The sequence below is a fragment of the Rhinopithecus bieti genome, unplaced genomic scaffold (assembly GCF_001698545.2).
Source record: "Rhinopithecus bieti isolate Rb0 unplaced genomic scaffold, ASM169854v2 scaffold_5216, whole genome shotgun sequence".
Classification (NCBI taxonomy): domain Eukaryota; kingdom Metazoa; phylum Chordata; class Mammalia; order Primates; family Cercopithecidae; genus Rhinopithecus; species Rhinopithecus bieti.
The window spans coordinates 672163-688669 of NW_016805021.1; the positions used below are offsets into that span (position 1 = coordinate 672163).

Here is a 16507-nt window from a genome sequence, read left to right on the forward strand (position 1 = left end):
CATATGTATTTTATATATATATAAATACTTTCTCACCATTAGGTATCATGTTAGCTCAAGGTTTTTTATCAAGGTAAAGGAGGTTTTCCATTCCTAGTTTGCTGAGAGTTTTATGAATTGAGTGTTGGATTTTGTGAAATGCATTTTCTGCATCTGTTGATATGATCATGTGATTTTTCTTGTTTAGCCTGTTTTTGTAATAGATGACATTAATTGATTATTGAATGTTGAACTAGCCTTTTGTATACTTGGAATAAATCACATTCAGTTGTGGTATATAATTCTTTTTACATATTGTTGGACTTGCTAAATATTTTGTGGAGGATTTTTGTGTTGGTGCTAATGGGAGGTGTCAGTCTGTAGTTTAAGACAGGGCCTCGCTCTGTTGCCCAGGCTGGAGGGCAGTGGCACGATCAGGACTCACTGCAGCCTTGACTTCACAGGGTCAAGCAAGTCTCCCACCACACCTGGGTATTTAAGAGAGTCTCACTATGTTGCTCAGGCTGGTCTTGAATTCCTGAGTTCAAGTGATTCTCCCGCCTAGGCTTTCCAAAGTGCTGGGGTTACAGGTACGAGCCACCATGCTCAGCCTGTAGTTTTTTCTTTCTTGTAATGTTTGTCTGTTTTTGCTATTAGGCTAAAGTTGGCCTCATAAAATGAGTTAGGAAGTATTCCCTCTACTTCTGTTTTCTGGAAGAGATTTGAGAGAACTGGCATAATTTCTCCCTTAAATATCTGGTAGAATTTACCCATGAACCTATCTGGGCCTGATGCATTCTGTTTTGGAAGAGTATTAATTGATTAAATCGCTTGCGTGGATATAGGTCGGTTCAGATTACCTGTTGTTTCTACTGAATTTTTTTGTACATTTGTGTTTCGTTTTCTTTTAGTCACCATTATACTAATGAGGATGTTGTGACTGAGGAGTGTTAAAATCACCAACTCTGTGAACTTGCTTCCTTCTTTTTAAAAATTCTTTCCATTATAACTTAATGTACTTTGAAGTTCTGTTAAGTATGTTGTACACATATTATTGTCGTGCCTTCCTGATGAATTGACTCTTTCGTCTTTATAAAATGTTCTGGGCTGGGCGCAGTGGCTCACGCCTGTAATCCTAAGTGCTTTGGGAGGCCGAGGCAGGCGGATTGTCTGAGCTCAGGAGTCCAAGACCACCCTGGGGGCAACATGGTGAAACCCTGTCTCTACTAAAATACAAAACAATTAGTGAGACTTGGTGGTGCACACCTGTAATCGCAGCTGCTTGGGAGGCTGAGGCAGGAGAATTGCTTGAACCCGGGGGGTGGAGATTGCAGTGAGCTGAGATCACACCACTGCACTCCAGCCTGCGTCATAGAGTGAGACTCTGTCTTAAAAAAAAAAAAAAGGTTCTGCATTATCTCCAGTAATACTCTATATCTTACGGTCTACTCTTTGATATTAATATAGTCCCTCTACCCTTCTTACGCTTTACTGTTTGCTTTCAACTTATTTGTGTCTTTGTTTTCAATATTCATCTCTTCTAGGCAACATATAATTGTGGCTTCCTTTTTTATCCACTCCAACAACTCTACCTTTAAATTAAAGAGTTTAGTCCATTTATATTTCATATAATTCTTGACAAGGTTGGATTTATGTCTCCTTGTTTTCTGTTTATATCTTCTGTTTTGGTTTCCTTTTATTTATTTATTTATTTTTTCTTTTCTTTTTTTTTTTGACATAGAAGTATGTATATGAAAATAGCCTGTGGTTTTTACTTCTTTTTTCTCCTCTTCCTTTCCTGATTTCTTTTGGGTTAATTTAATAACTTGAACATATTGGGGCTTATAGCATACCTTCTTAAATTATTATTCTTTTAGTGGTTGCCATAGAGATTAAACCATACTTGAAGTTAATATTATGCCACTTCATCTCTTTTTAAGAGACAGGGCTTTGCTCTTTCTCCCAGGTTAGAGTGCAGTGACTTAGTCATAGCTCACTACAACCTCAAACTCCCTGAGTTCAAGTGATTCTTGTGCCTCAGCTTCCGGAGTAGCTGGGATTGCAGGCGTGTGCCGCCACACTTGGCTAAATTTTGTATTTCTAGTAGAGACAGGGTTTTGCCATGTTGGCCAGGCTGGTCTCAAACTCCCAACCTCAAGTGATCCACCTCCACCTGCCTCGGCCTACCAAAATGCTGGGATTACAGGCACGAGCCACTGCGCCCGGCCCATCTTATACTTAAGAACTCATATGTGTCTGTGTAGATTCATCTCTATCCCTGTTCTTTATGCTGTTGGTTTCATATTTATTATAGTCAGATACACCTGTAATCTTTCCAGTAATCTTTATACCTTTATGAAAATTTGTATCATTTTCCTTCAATCTGAACACATTTTAAAGAACATTTCTTATGGTGTCCATCTGCTAGTAATGAGTTCTCTTAATTTAACTGTTTATTTTTTCTTTGTTCAGGAAGGATATTTTCTTGGAAATGGAATTCTGGGTTGACAGATGTTTTGTCGTGTTTTTTTTTTTTCCTCTTCTGTTCTCTGTTGTTTCTAGTTTGAAGTCAGCATTCACAGGTGTACTTGTTCCTCCTGTGTTATTTTTCTCTGGCTGTTTTCAGGAATTTCTCTTTTATTTTTGATTTCTAGTTGTTTGACTGTAATATGGTAAACCTACTTGTGGGTAACTGCGTTTATCCCCTTGAGGCTATTAGAGCTTCATACATATGTAGATTCTTCTTTCACCAAATTTGGGATTTTTCTTGTAATATTTTGTTCTGAGTCATTTTCTCTTCTCTGGAACTTCAATTATGTTAAGACCTTTTGGCCAGGTACAATGGCTTACGCCTGTAATCCTAACACTTTGAGAGGCTGAGACACTAGGATTGCTTGAATCCAAGAGTTTGAGACCAGCCTGGGCAATATAGTGAGACCTCATCTCAGGTTGTGGGAGAAAACCTTTTAATATTGCTTCATGAGTCCCTGAGGCTTTCTTTTTTTTCTATGATTGGATAATTTATCTTTATTTATCTTCAAGTTCATTGACTGTAATTACAACCATACTTTATACCCATATAGTGAATTTTCTGTTCTGGAATTAGTTTCTATTTTTAGAGATTTCCTGTTTATTCTTGATGAGTGTATTTCTTTTATGTCCAGTTAGCATTATAATAGCTTCTTTGAAATATTTGTCTGTTAAATCCATATCTGTTTCATCTTGTGATTGGTCTTCATTGATTGCTTTTTTTAAAAAAAGTTTCTTAATTTTTTTTGAGACAGAGTTGCTCTATCACCCCAGGCTGTAGTGCAGTGGCACAATCTCAATCTCAACTCATTGCAACCTCTGCCTCCTGGGTTCAAGTGATTCTCCTGCCTTGGCCTCCCAAGTAGCTGGGACTACAGGCATGCTCTGCCATACCTGGCTAATTTTTGTATGTTTAGTAGAAACGGTGTTTCACCATGTTGCCAAGGCTGGTCTCGAACTCCTGACCTCAAGTGATCTGCCTCCTTTGCCTCCCAAAGTGCTGGGATTATAGGCTTAATCCACCGCACCTGCCCCATTGATTGCTTTTTGATGACTGAGTTTTGTTTTCCTATTTCTTTGCAGGTCTGTTAATCTTGGATTATATAATAGATATTGTGGATGATACATTGTAGAGCCTCTGGATTCTGTTATGTTCCCTCAGAATGTTGATTTTTACAGTCTTATTTTCAGCAGTCAAGTTGATTGGATTCAGATGTCAATCAACAGAAGGCAGCAGATGAAATATTTATTGTTTTATCTGGATTGCTTAGTACCTGTCCTGTGCATGTATAGTTCCAGTGATCAGCCAGAAATTTGAGTAGAGTTTATATATGAATTTGGAGTTCCTTCTTCTTAGGCTGTGTCCCTTTCAGCATTGTCCTCTGGCTTTCTAGCTGCTGTGGTTGTCCTGAACTCTGTCCTCAGATTCTTCAAGCCAGCAAGACTGTGGGTTTCTGAGTTTTTAGCTGTACCTCTCCCCTTTTGGCATCTACTGGGGCACACCCTCAGGCTGAAAGGCATGAATAAAAAAACCACCCAAGCCAGGCACGGTGGCTCACGCCTGTAATCCCAGCACTTTGGGAGGCCGAGGCGGGCAGATCACGAGGTCAGGAGATCGAGACCATCCTGGTTAACACGGTGAAACCCCGTCTCTACTAAAAATACAAAAAATTAGCCAGGTGTGGTGGCAGGCGCTTGTAGTCCCAGCTACTTGGGAGGCTGAGGCAGGAGAATGGCATGAACCTGGGAGGCGGAGCTTGCGGTGAGCCGAGATCACGCCACTGCACTACAGCCTGGGTGACAGAGCAAGACTCCATCTCAAAAAAACAAACAACAAACAAACAAACAAACAAAAAACCACCTAGAGCCCTCCCTGCTTCCAAGGTATTGTTGATGTCCCTTCCATTTTATAGCTATTTTGGTCACTTTGTAGTGCCTACAGGCAGTTGTTTTGTAATATTTTGCCCCACGGTTTGTTATTTTTATCAATAACAAAAGTTGGTCTGATAGAACTGCTCAGTTAATACTAGAGAAGTCGAAATTCTCCATATTAGCTTCAACAGCAGCCTTAAAAAAACAGAATGATAGCTAATATTTGGCACTTTTTTTGTTATAAAAGCACTTTAATGTAGATTGTCTGATTTATCATAATTGTTAATGATACAGTGCTGCTACATGTTGTGCCAAAAATCTGAACAGGAAATGAGTCTGAAGTCTCTTCAGCATGGTTACACGTATGAACTGATACGAAGCTAAAACACAAATAAGTGGGGAGAAAGATAGCAGTGCAAACTATAGGTATGAAAGGGAATAGAAGAATTTTGTGCCTTTGGGGAGATGATGGTAAATGATGTCCATGTATGCATATGTAAATTAATGTCTTTCTGTATTAGTTCTTTTCATTTGTTATTTTCATTTATTTACTTGCCTTTTGAGATGGAGTCTCACTCTGTCATCCAGGCTGGAGTGCAATGGCACAATCTTGGCTCACTGCAACCTCCGCCTCACTGGTTCAAGTGATTCTCCTGCCTCAGCCGCCTGAGGAGCTGGGATTATGGGTGCGTGCTACCACGCCCAGCTGATTTTTGTAATTTTAGTAGAGATGGGGTTTTACCATGTTGACCAGGCTGCTCTCAAACTCCTGACCTCAAGTGATCTGCCTGCCTCGGCCTCCCAAAGTGCTGGGAGTACAGGCGTGAGCCACTGTGCCTAGCTGCTTTTTGTTTTGTTTTTTCTTTTTTTTTTTTTTTTTTTGAGACAAGGTCTCGTTTTGTCACTTAGGCTGCAGTTTTGTGGCACAATCACGGCTCACTGCAGATCTGTCCTTCTGGGCTCAATTCTCATGCCTCAGCCTCCCATAACTGGGACTATGAGCTAATTTTTACATTTTTTCTCCCAAGAAATCATGCCTAAGATTAAATTATTGTTTTTTTGAGATGGAGTCTCGCTCTGTTGCCAGGCTAGAGTGTAGTGGCGCAGTCTCGGCTCACTGCAACCTCCGCCTCAATTGATTCTCTTGCCTCAGCCTCCCGAGTAGCTGGTACTATAGGCACATGCCACTACGCCCAGCTAGTTTTTGTATTTTTAGTAGAGACGGGGTTTCACCACGCTGGCCAGGATCGTTTAGATTACTTGACCTTGTGATCTACCCTCCTTGGCCTCCCAAAGTGCTGGGATTACAGGCATGAGCCACCACGCCCAACCAATTATACATACATACAAGGTCTCACTACATTGCCCAGGCCTGTCTCAAACTCTTGGCCTCAAGCAATCCTCTTACCTTGGCCTCCCAAAGTGTTGGGATTACAGGCATGAGCCTCTGCACCTGGCCTTATTCTTTTATAAAACTTTTATTTATAATTTTAATAATGTTTATCACAGTTTGGAATTCTTTGTCTCTAAAAGAACCATTGGGAAAAGAATAATTTTTTATAAAATTTAAATTATTTAAAAATTGTTTTCTGTTTATTCACTACACTATAAGCTCTGAGGACCAGGACCATGTTTTTGTATGTCCAGCTCCTAGGCCAGTGCCTGACATGATTTTGAAGGAGGTGACAGGTAGAAATTAAAGAAATTTATTGGAAATGTTCCATATTCAGATGATTTTCATTCTACTAGATAGTAGAAACATTTTGGGACTGGGTACAGTGGCTCACACCTTTAATCCCAGCACTTTGGGAGGCCGAGGCGGGTGGATCTCTTGAGCCAAGGAGTTTGAGACCAGCCTGGGCAACATGGTGACACCCAGGCTCTACAAAAGAAAAAAAAAAAAATACAAAAACTAGCCAGGTGTGGTGGTGTGTGCCTGTAGTCCCAGCTACTTGGGAGGCTAATGCAGGAGAATCACTTGAGCCCAGGAGGTGGAGGTTGCAGTGAGCTGAGATCGCACCATTGTACTCCAGCCTGGGTGACAGGAGTAAAATCCTGTCTGAAAAAACAAAAAAAGGAAAATAAAAAATTGGAAGAGTTAAGACTGATGAGCTCAATACTTTGAGCCTCAAAAGAAATATTCAGGCAGTGGTCTTGAGTAGTGAGACACCTGAAGTATGGAGATAGTGATGAAAAGCAGTCAATGCTTTTCATTCCCTCTTGCTTCTGTGTTTTAGGGTTCCGAGGCCCTGACATGATAGGGAGAATTCAGAGCAAGTATTTATAGGTTATTAGAATTGATTTTCTTAGTTGTTGTGAAACTGTCTTGTTCCACAGCTCTTGGATAAGCACAAGAATACAGAGAGCATGGTGGAGCTTCTGGACTTGTATCAGATGGAGGATGAAGCCTACAGCAGCCTTGCAGAAGCTACAACTGAACTCTATCAGTATTTACTACAGCCATTCCGAGACATGAGAGAACTTGCCATGCTACGAAGACAGCAGATCAAGGTATTTTTTTTTTTTTTAATTAATCCTAACTAGTAGCCTGCCTGTTTCATAGTTCTCAGCCTGAAAGGCCATGCGTTATCCACTAGAGGAACTTAAAAAAAAAAAAATAAAGGTACCTGGTCCTATTTCTGTGAAGTTTCTTATTTGGTAGATTAGGGTTGTAGCCTGAGCATCCATTCTAAAGCACCTCAAAAGGCAATTCTGCTGAGTAGCCAGGGTTGAGGATAGCCCAGAAAGTAATGTGTTCAAGTTAGCACAAAGTTATAAATACATTGGGAGGATCCCTATTTTCTCCCTTTCCTGCAGTTTCCTTCCTTCTCTAGTCGTGTCTCTTTAATGTTTTGGAGACTCTGTAGTCTTAGACTTCATTACCAGAAATTTTGGGCAGGCTGAGCATGGTGCCTCACACCTATAGTCTCAACATTTTGGGATGCTGGGGCAAGGGGATCAGTTGAGCTCCGGAGCTTGAGACCAGCCTGGGCAACATAGGGAGAACCCGTCTCTACAAAAAAAAAAAAAAGTGAAACTAGCTGGATGTGGTGGTGCATGCCTATAGTCCCAGCTACTCAGGAGGCTGAGGTGGGCGGAAGATTGCTTGAACCCAGGAGGTCGAGGCTGCAGTGAGCCATGATTGGGCAATACCTTGTCTCCAAGGGGAAAAAAAGTTTTGGGAACATTTATTTTTTTTTGAAATGGGATCTCGCCATGTTGCCCAGGCTGGTCTCTAACTCCTGGGCTCAAGTGATCTGCCCACCTCGGTCTTCCAAAGTTCTGGGACTACAGGCGTGTGAGCCACCACACCCATCTAGTTTTGGGAACATTTCTTTTAGAAGAACTTGTTAGGAAAGTTTTAAATTTTTAATGACAGAACTTTAAATACATGATATTTTTTAGTAGTATGTGAAGAAGTACATTACAAAAAATTTTTTTCAGCGGCTGCAGATCATGCCTATAATCCCAGCACTTTGGAAGGCCGAGGCAGGCAGATCACCTGAGGTCAGGAGTTCAAGACCAGCCTAGTCAACATGGTGAAACCCCGTCTCTACTAAAAATACAAAAATTATTTGGGTGTGGTAATGCATGCCTGTAGTCCCAGCTACTTGGGAGGCTGAGGCAGGAGAATCGCTTTAACCTGGGAAGTGGAGGTTGCAGTGAGCCGAGATTGCACCACTGCACTCCAGCCTGGATGACAGAGCAAGACTCTGTCTCAGAAATAAAAGTAATTTTTTCCCCCACAACATGGCTGAAAAAGCATTTTTTGAGGCAAGCATTTAAGGGTTTGATTTTATAGCTGACCTTAAATGTTATGTGTAATTCACATATAAATGTTGCTGGACTAGAACATTAAAATTGTCTTTTCACATAATAGGTTAAATTGGAATATCATTATGTAAGATTGAGCATTTGAGAAAATTAGCAGTTCCTTTGAGAACCTTATGCATGGGGACAGGGATGAGTATATTTGAGAATGTATGAGAAAATAAGGTTTTCTGTGTGTCTTATTTTCTCTTTACTAATGTATCAGGGTGGAGAGTAGGACAGTCACACGACTCAGACGTATTCCTTTATCAGTACCTTTGAAAATACTGTGCTGTCATCTTTTTGCAGGGTGGGGGGGTGGTTTGTTTTGGTCAGTTTTATCGTAAACTTGGCATTTGGGTTAAAACGGCAACATGGAACAAATCATTTTTAGACGCCAGAAATTCCTGTTTCTTTTTTTTTTTTTTTTTTTTTTTGAGATAGCGTCTTTGTCACCCGGGCTGGAGTACAGTGGCATGATGTCAGCTCACGGCAGTCTCGACGTCCTGGGCTCAAGCAGTCTTCCCACCTCAGCCCCACAAGTAGCTGGGACTATGGGTGCATGCCACCACACCCAGCTGTTTTTTGTCGTAGTTTTTGCAGAGATGGAGGTCTCCCTGTGTTGCCCAGGCTGGTCTTGAACTCTTGAGCTCAAGCAGTCTGCCCACCTTGGCTGCCCAAAGTGCTGGGATTATAGGCATGAGCTACTGCCCAGCCTGGAAATTCCTGTTTCTTTTTTTTTTTTTTTTTTTTTTTTTTTTGAGACGGAGTCTTGCTCTGTCGCCCAGGCTGGAGTGCAGTGGCCGGATCTCAGCTCACTGCAAGCTCCGCCTCCCGGGTTCACGCCATTCTCCTGTCTCAGCCTCCCAAGTAGCTGGGACTACAGGCGCCCGCCTCGTCGCCCGGCTAGTTTTTTGTATTTTTTAGTAGAGACGGGGTTTCACCGTATTAGCCAGGATGGTCTCGATCTCCTGACCTCATGATCCGCCCGTCTCGGCCTCCCAAAGTGCTGGGATTACAGGCTTGAGCCACCGCACCCGGCCTCCTGTTTCTTTAAATGAATTACAGATGGTTGTCTGCTAAGAACTTGACTAGAAGAAGGCCAGGAATAAACTGGATGATATGGACACCCACCTACTTTAGACTGCTACATTGTTTAACAGACATAATCTCTATAGCACAGCAGTGACTATTCAGAACCTGTACGCATTCTTTTATATAATTATATCATGATTTGCATTGAGTATTAATATTAGCAAATTGATTGACCCTACTTGTCAGCCTGTATTGTCCACTAGCATCACTTAACTGCTACGTTTTTCCTGGGAAGTAGAGTGTAGGTGAAGAGGAACAGAAAACATATTTTGAAAATTTGTGTCTTTTCTGATGGTAAAAATGGTATTTCACTTCATTTCTTTTTCTAAGACATTGAGAAAATGCCCCGTCAGTCATGACTATTATTTTATTCTTGATCCTACTTGTGAATTGCAAATTTAAGTTTTTGTTAGTCAACAGCTAGATTTAGTTAGCAGCTCGTACATTGCATTAGATTGAGTGTGTTGTGTTGCTTTTAAAAAGATCCGCTAATTTAATTATCACACAACCTTGCAAGTTGGGTACTCTTATTATTTGTATTTTCCTACTTCATAGATAAGAAAACTAATATTGGGATAATTATGTACTTGTTCACAGCTAATTTGTAAGTGGTAGAACTGATACAGTACTCAAATCAGGCATTTCTGATTCCAAAGATTTTTTTTTTTAACTGCATTACTGGTTACTTGTTACTTTTAAGTTAAAAAAATCTACTCAGATTTTTTAGATCTGGAGGAGCTAAAAAAAAAGCAATTATAATTGATTTAGCAAAGTAATTGCTTTAGTAATAGAAAAAAAAGAAAATAATTTTATTTTTTTACCTTTAAAACCTTTTGTTAAAACTGAAACACAATCACACATTAACCTAGGGCCTACCCAGGATCAGGATCATCGCGCTGTCACTAGACCAATCAAACAGATTTTTCAGCTCCAATATAATTTTATCAAACCCCATTGTATATGTTTTCATTGTTGACTGAAACATCATTACGCAGCACGTGACTACAATAGAATAATTTTCAGCAATGCAAAGGAGTGAACTGATAGACACAGCATGGGTAAATCTTAAAATCATGCTAAGTCAAAGTAGCCAAATACAAAAGAATATATTATGTATAAAGGGGGATGGACTTAGAAGGGACACAAAGAATCTTTTGGAGTTGATGGAAATGGTCAGTATTTGATTAATGTTGTTTCAGAGGTGTATACAGCTGTCAAAACTCATTGAGTTGACCACTCCAAATGGATTCACTTGGTTGTATATAAATTAAGCGATATTAAAATTGCTTACAGGAAATATGCTGAGGAAAAGACGCCTAACCCAAAGAGCATAAACTTTGTGATACCTTTATTTGAAATTCTAGGCCGCGCATGGTGGCTCACGCCTGTAATCACAGCACTTTGGGAGGCTGAGGCGGGCAGATCACGAGGTCAGGAGATGGAGACCATCCTGGCTAACACGGTGAAACCCCGTCTCTACTAAAACTACAAAAAATTAGCCAGGCATGGTGGCGGCTCCTATAGTCCCATCTACCCCGGGGACTGAAGTGGTAGAATGGCATGAACCTGGGAGGCAGAGCTTGCAGTGAGCCGAGATCAAGCCACTGCACTCCAACTTGGGAGACAGAGTGAGACACCATCTCAAAAAATAAAAAAAATAAAAAAAAATAAATTCTAGAAATGATCATTTTGATCTGTACTGAGAGAAAGCTAAATAATTGTTGCCTGGGTTTAGGGGAAATTAACAGGGAGCAGGCACCACAGACTTCTTTGGAGTGACTCTTTAAATCTAGATTTTAGTGGGAAAAATGAATGTATAAATTTGTCAAAATCGATCACAATTTACACTCAAAATGTTGCCTTTTGTGTGCAGCTTACATCTCAATAAAGGTTTTTTTTTAAAAAAAAGTTAAATGTGAAGACTGTACACACTTAAATAAGAAGCACACAAAATGGGGTGATTAAAGATATGTAAGAAGAGGGACTAGTGCTTCACTATTGAAGAATGAACAAGAATTTTCAGTAGGAAGTGGGTATGTTACAGTCTCTGTCGGAGATTGGAATGGAGAATATTCCCAATGAAGAGATGTACAAAGAGGAATGGTTTAGTGCTTATACTTAGTGCTTGTGTTTTAACCAGGCGATGTGGTATTGGCACTAACTGAATTGAATCTTCACACCAATCCAGCACCATTGATGGTTGCCAGAAAGTAGCATGGTTGGGATTGAACACACGTGTTTGGTAGCAAAACCTGCTGTTATCCACAGGGTGTGAATTGTTTGGTATGCTTTTAGTCTAAGGATTTATAGGAGATAAGAGGAAAGACGGTTGGAATGTTATATCTATGGACAGTTGTGTCTGTTGGGTTCTAATCAAAATATCAAACCGGTTATTTCAACAGAGAATAATAATAATGACTATTACTATTTTGAGATGGAGTTTCACTCTTGTTGCCCAGTCTGGAGTGCAATGGTGCGATCTCACCGCAACCTCCGCTTCCCGGGTTCAAGCAATTCTCCTGCCTCAGCCTCCCCGAGTTGCTGGGATTACAGGCATGTGCCACTATGCCTGGTTAATTTTGTATTTTTTAGTAGAGAGTGGGTTTCTCCATGTTGGTCAGGCTGGTCTCGAACTCCTGACCTCAGGTGATCCACCCGCCTCTGCATCCCAAAGTGTTGGGATTACAGGTGTGAGCCACTGCACCCAGCCGTCAACAAGGAGAATTTAATATAAAGAATTTGTTACCTAGGTATAAAGTTGTTAACCAAATCATTGACCTTTTCTCTTTATGAAGAGCTTGATTTCCAAGGGCTTCATTAACCTAGGTATTAAACTATGATAGGAAGGAAGAGAACTTGACATCCCAAGTGTATAATGTATTTATATTTGTTTTTACATTTAATATTTATGATATTAACATAATATCTCACCTGTTAAGCATTAAGCAGCTCCTGCCTACCCAGCATTATTTTAGGCCTGAAGTCTTTCTGAGATAGACACCCCTTTAGGGAGCTCACAGATTCTAAGTCTCCCACATTGGGTCTCAAAAATGTGATCCCCTGACTAGCAGTATCAGTATAACCTGGAACCCTGTTAGAAATACAGATTCTTGGGCTTCACCTCAGATCTTCTCTACTGAAACTCTAGGAATGGACCTCAGCAATCTTTGTTCTGACAGACTTTCCAGGTGATTATGATACACACTTAAGTTTGAGAACCACTAGCCTAATAAAATAGGACTTGAAACAACTTAGGGATTTAGCATACTGAACTGAAGGTTACAATTTTTCTGGGTGTGAGTTTTTCTGGGTCTTACCAATTGACTGCAGTATTAAATCTATGAAACTTCAAAAGTCAGTTAAAAAATAGCATTAAAAAGCATAGAAAGCATGTTTGTGTTCTTTGTATTTGTAGCTATAAACACATTGTGAAGGTAAAGATTAAACTAATCCAACAACAAGGTACAAGTTACTTTCAAATGAAAGTAAAATGAAGTTGAACTAGATGAACCTTTAGATTTTTAAATCCAGTGTCTTTAGTGGGTCAGAGCCAGTTGGCCTGTACCCATCATCTTGATCAACCATAAGCACTTCAAACAGATTGTCCAATTTATTTTTAAATACTTCCTGAAAGTAAATAAGCTAGAAACTGGAAGGCACTTGCATTTTTTTCTCTTGTAGTGAGTCACCTCATTTTGCCAGTTGTCTCCTAGTGAATTCTTGAATGTGCATTTCATTCTTATCCTAGCCCCCAGGGCAAGTCTGTAGGTGCCTTTCTGTGAAACAGAAAACTGCACCCCTCCCTTCCCCACCCCACCCGCCCACTGCCACTAGCCCATCAGACAAATTAGGAAAGAGCCCTTTTTCATCAAGTGTAGAAATGCACATGGCCTGCAAAACATGGGCTGCATTTCAGTATCTACTCTGCCCCCTTGGTCAGGTGCTATTTATTGTGCAGGGTGCAGTTTTTACCACTGTATGCATCCACTGCATGCACACTGTGAACTAGGTGGTGCCACCATTGTACATTAAGATACTCATATCTCACCTGAGCTATATTTTCCTTTAGTTCACTTGAGTTTCGATTTCTTTAATTTTTTTTTTTAAAAAAGCATAGTGTTTCACACTTGTCTTGGCTATAAAAATCTCTTAATATTTGCTCTGAATATAAAAACCCATGAATAGATACTAAGCTAATCATGTTGTTAGATCATTCAAGAGTTATCTTCAGGCAACTCCAGGGTCCGGAAAATTTGCATTTTGGGTGCTGTTACGTTAGTATATTCAGTTTTGTCCCCCCATCTTTGTGATGGTACGTTCACAGATTTATCTTGGCATTTGTTTTACCAAAGAATCTAAGGTGGATTTTCCCCCTACTATGTTTCTTACGTAAAAGCCAGTATCCAAGTACTATGCTTCATAATAATTCCATGCCAGGAAATTTGTATTTATAAACTAGTTTCACTATCGTAGCTGACACACGCTCTTTTTCCATGTTAAAAACAGGCACTGTTTTCTTTCTAGCACTGAAATTGAAAACAGAGGTGTCATTGTTTTTAGCACATGATCCAGCTACCCAGTGCTGCACATCTTCAGATTTGCCAAGTTAGGAAAAGTACTTAGTACCCTTGTTTAATGTCTTAGGTACAATAAACTATTAAACAAGTTCCTTACCAATTGGCTGCAACATTAAAGCTATGAAAAGTCAGTTAAAAGACAGCATTTAAAAGCATAGAAAGCATGTTTATGTTCTTTGTGTTTGTAGCTGTACTCATATTATAAAGGTAAAGACATTAATCCAACAACAAAGTACAAGTCACTTTCAAATAACTTGTCACAGGTTTTTAAGAAAATTTTTTTTCCTCTTCAAAAAGCCGTAATAGGCTGGGCGCAGTGGCTCACTACTGTAATCCCAGCACTTTGGGAAGCCGAGGTGGGCCTGAGGTCAGGAGTTCAAGACCAGTCTGGCCAACATCGTGAAACCCCATCTCTACTAAAATAAAATAAAATAATAAATTAGCCAGGTGTGGTGGCATGCTCCTGTAATCCCAACTACTTGGGAAGCTGAGGCAGGAGAATTGCTTGAGACTGGGATGTGGAGGTTGCGGTGAGCCGAGATTGCGCCACTGTACTCCAACATGGGCGACAGAGCAAGACTCCATCTAAAAAAAAAAGAAGCCAGAGTGCAAGTTTTTACACTTTTTTTTTCTTTCTTCTCTATCAATAAATGGTACATGGACTTAACCATGCAAGTAAGAATGATTTTGTATTAAGATTTTTGAATTCTGAACACTATTAAATTTCTGTTCCATAGTTGTGTCTGTTGAAAGCTAATCAGAAAAACTGGTTATTTCAACAGAGAGAATCTAATATAAAGAATTTGCTAACTAGATATAAAGTTGTTAACCAGATAATTGAGAAGGCAAGAAAGTAACTCTAAGGTACCTCAGAGCAAGCAGCTGTAAAAACAGCTACCACTCCTTGGGTTGGAGAAACAAAGAGAAGGGGTTGGAATTATTAAAACTGAAGCATAGAGGAGGAACCCCGTGGAGCTGACCTGAAAAACAGGGCATTGCTTGCCTGGTGCTCAATGGAGAAACCTAGTTCTCAGAGGATTCAGTACTGAGGGGTTGGTTTGTCTTGGTGTTGTACTATGAGCCTAGGGTTGAAAAAACTGCAAATTAGATTCTGTTATTGCTTCAGAAAGGAACTGCTGAGGCTGGGGTGAAATAAGGCTGGGGTGATGCTGACAGGAACAACAACCTGTTGAAGTCAAGGGATGCAGATAGAAGCATATCTCCTCCCTCTTCCAAACTCTCCTATTGGCAAAGGCTAAATGTGATTTGCATTCTCAAACCTAGCATCACAAGACAGAAGGATGAACTTGGAGATGAATAGACAGGAATGTACACACATCTTCAGACTTTGAAAGTTAAGGAGAACTAGCTTAAGGTTTTAGGTACAATCGACTAATTACAGATCTTTAACCTTTGGACAGATGTTGTAGCTGCTGAGTTTTAAAAGTCAGTTAAAGGCTGGGTATGGTGGTGTGCCTTGTACTCTCAGCTTGCTGGGAGACTGAGGCAGGAGAACACTTGAGGCTGAGAGTTTGAGGCTGCAGTGCGCTAATGATTGTGCCTGTGACTAGCCCCTGCACTCCAGCCGGGACAACATAGTGAGACCCCCTCTCTAAAGAAAAGAAAAACTTAGTTAAACAGCAGCTTAAAAGAAAAGCATACTGGGCATTCGAGTATTTCATATTCCGTATATTTGAATATATTAAGGTGGCAAACTATGTTATCTTCACATATTTGTCAAAGGATTTAGACTTTTCAAAGAAGGTATAACTTCTCTAATTTCCATTTGTATTGTTAAATAAAGTGTAATCATGTCGTTGAAAAGAACTTCTATTATAATATCCTGAGTAAGGGATTTAAGTTTTGACTTGTAGCATTATTAAATTTCTATCCCATACTTGTAAATCCTAATTCTGTGCTTTTAAACCTGTATGTTTTAAATTCAGAGGTAATTGCAATAAAAGAAAGCACACATGCTGATTTTGTTATAGCAAACAACTCCACTAGAATCCGTAAATCTAAGATGAAGTCTAAATATGTCACTTAGTGGGTAGAATCCCACAGTGGTTTCCTGTCAAATTAAATACACAATCCTTAGCCTGACATTTTAAATGCCTTTTAAGACAACCTCATATGATAACAACCTGCTTTCCTAATATCTCTCATGACTTTCATTTTTCTCTCCTGAAAGCAAGCAGGCTGGACTGCTTTCCATCCGTTAGCAGGCACAGAAATTTTTAGGCTTTAGCTCAGATTGCTCCTCGCCTCTGGCATGCCGTTTCAGTGGTTTTTCTCTCCTTATGTGCCTGTCAAAATGCCACCCCTTCTTCAAAGCCATCTGCAATTAATCAGCCTCAACGAAGTTTGTCCTCATCTACACAACTGATATTCTTTCCCCACAGTACCATTTATTTTTCTCAAAGGTGTTTTACCCAGAGACACACTTAACCATCTGGCTAAAATTCTGTTAATATAAAATTCTCATTATTCCCAGATATTACTCATTATTCCCTTTAAAAAGTCTGCCGAGACTTTGCACCCAGATCTACACCTGATGCTCCCCTTGATGTCTTAGGCATGCTCACTCATGACTTTTTTTCATATTCTAATTCTTTTTTTTTTTTTTGAGACGGAGTCTCGCTCTG

At 40.0% G+C, this 16507-nt stretch overlaps 1 protein-coding gene across 1 annotated transcript in view; it reads left to right on the top strand.

Moving 5' to 3' along the window:
* JMY (junction mediating and regulatory protein, p53 cofactor) overlaps window positions 1–16507 on the top strand; it is a 91416-nt gene that overhangs the window by 37765 nt on the left and 37144 nt on the right. The window contains 1 exon segment of the mRNA XM_017870893.1: window positions 6718–6891. Within this exon segment, the coding sequence (XP_017726382.1) occupies window positions 6718–6891 (174 nt within the window).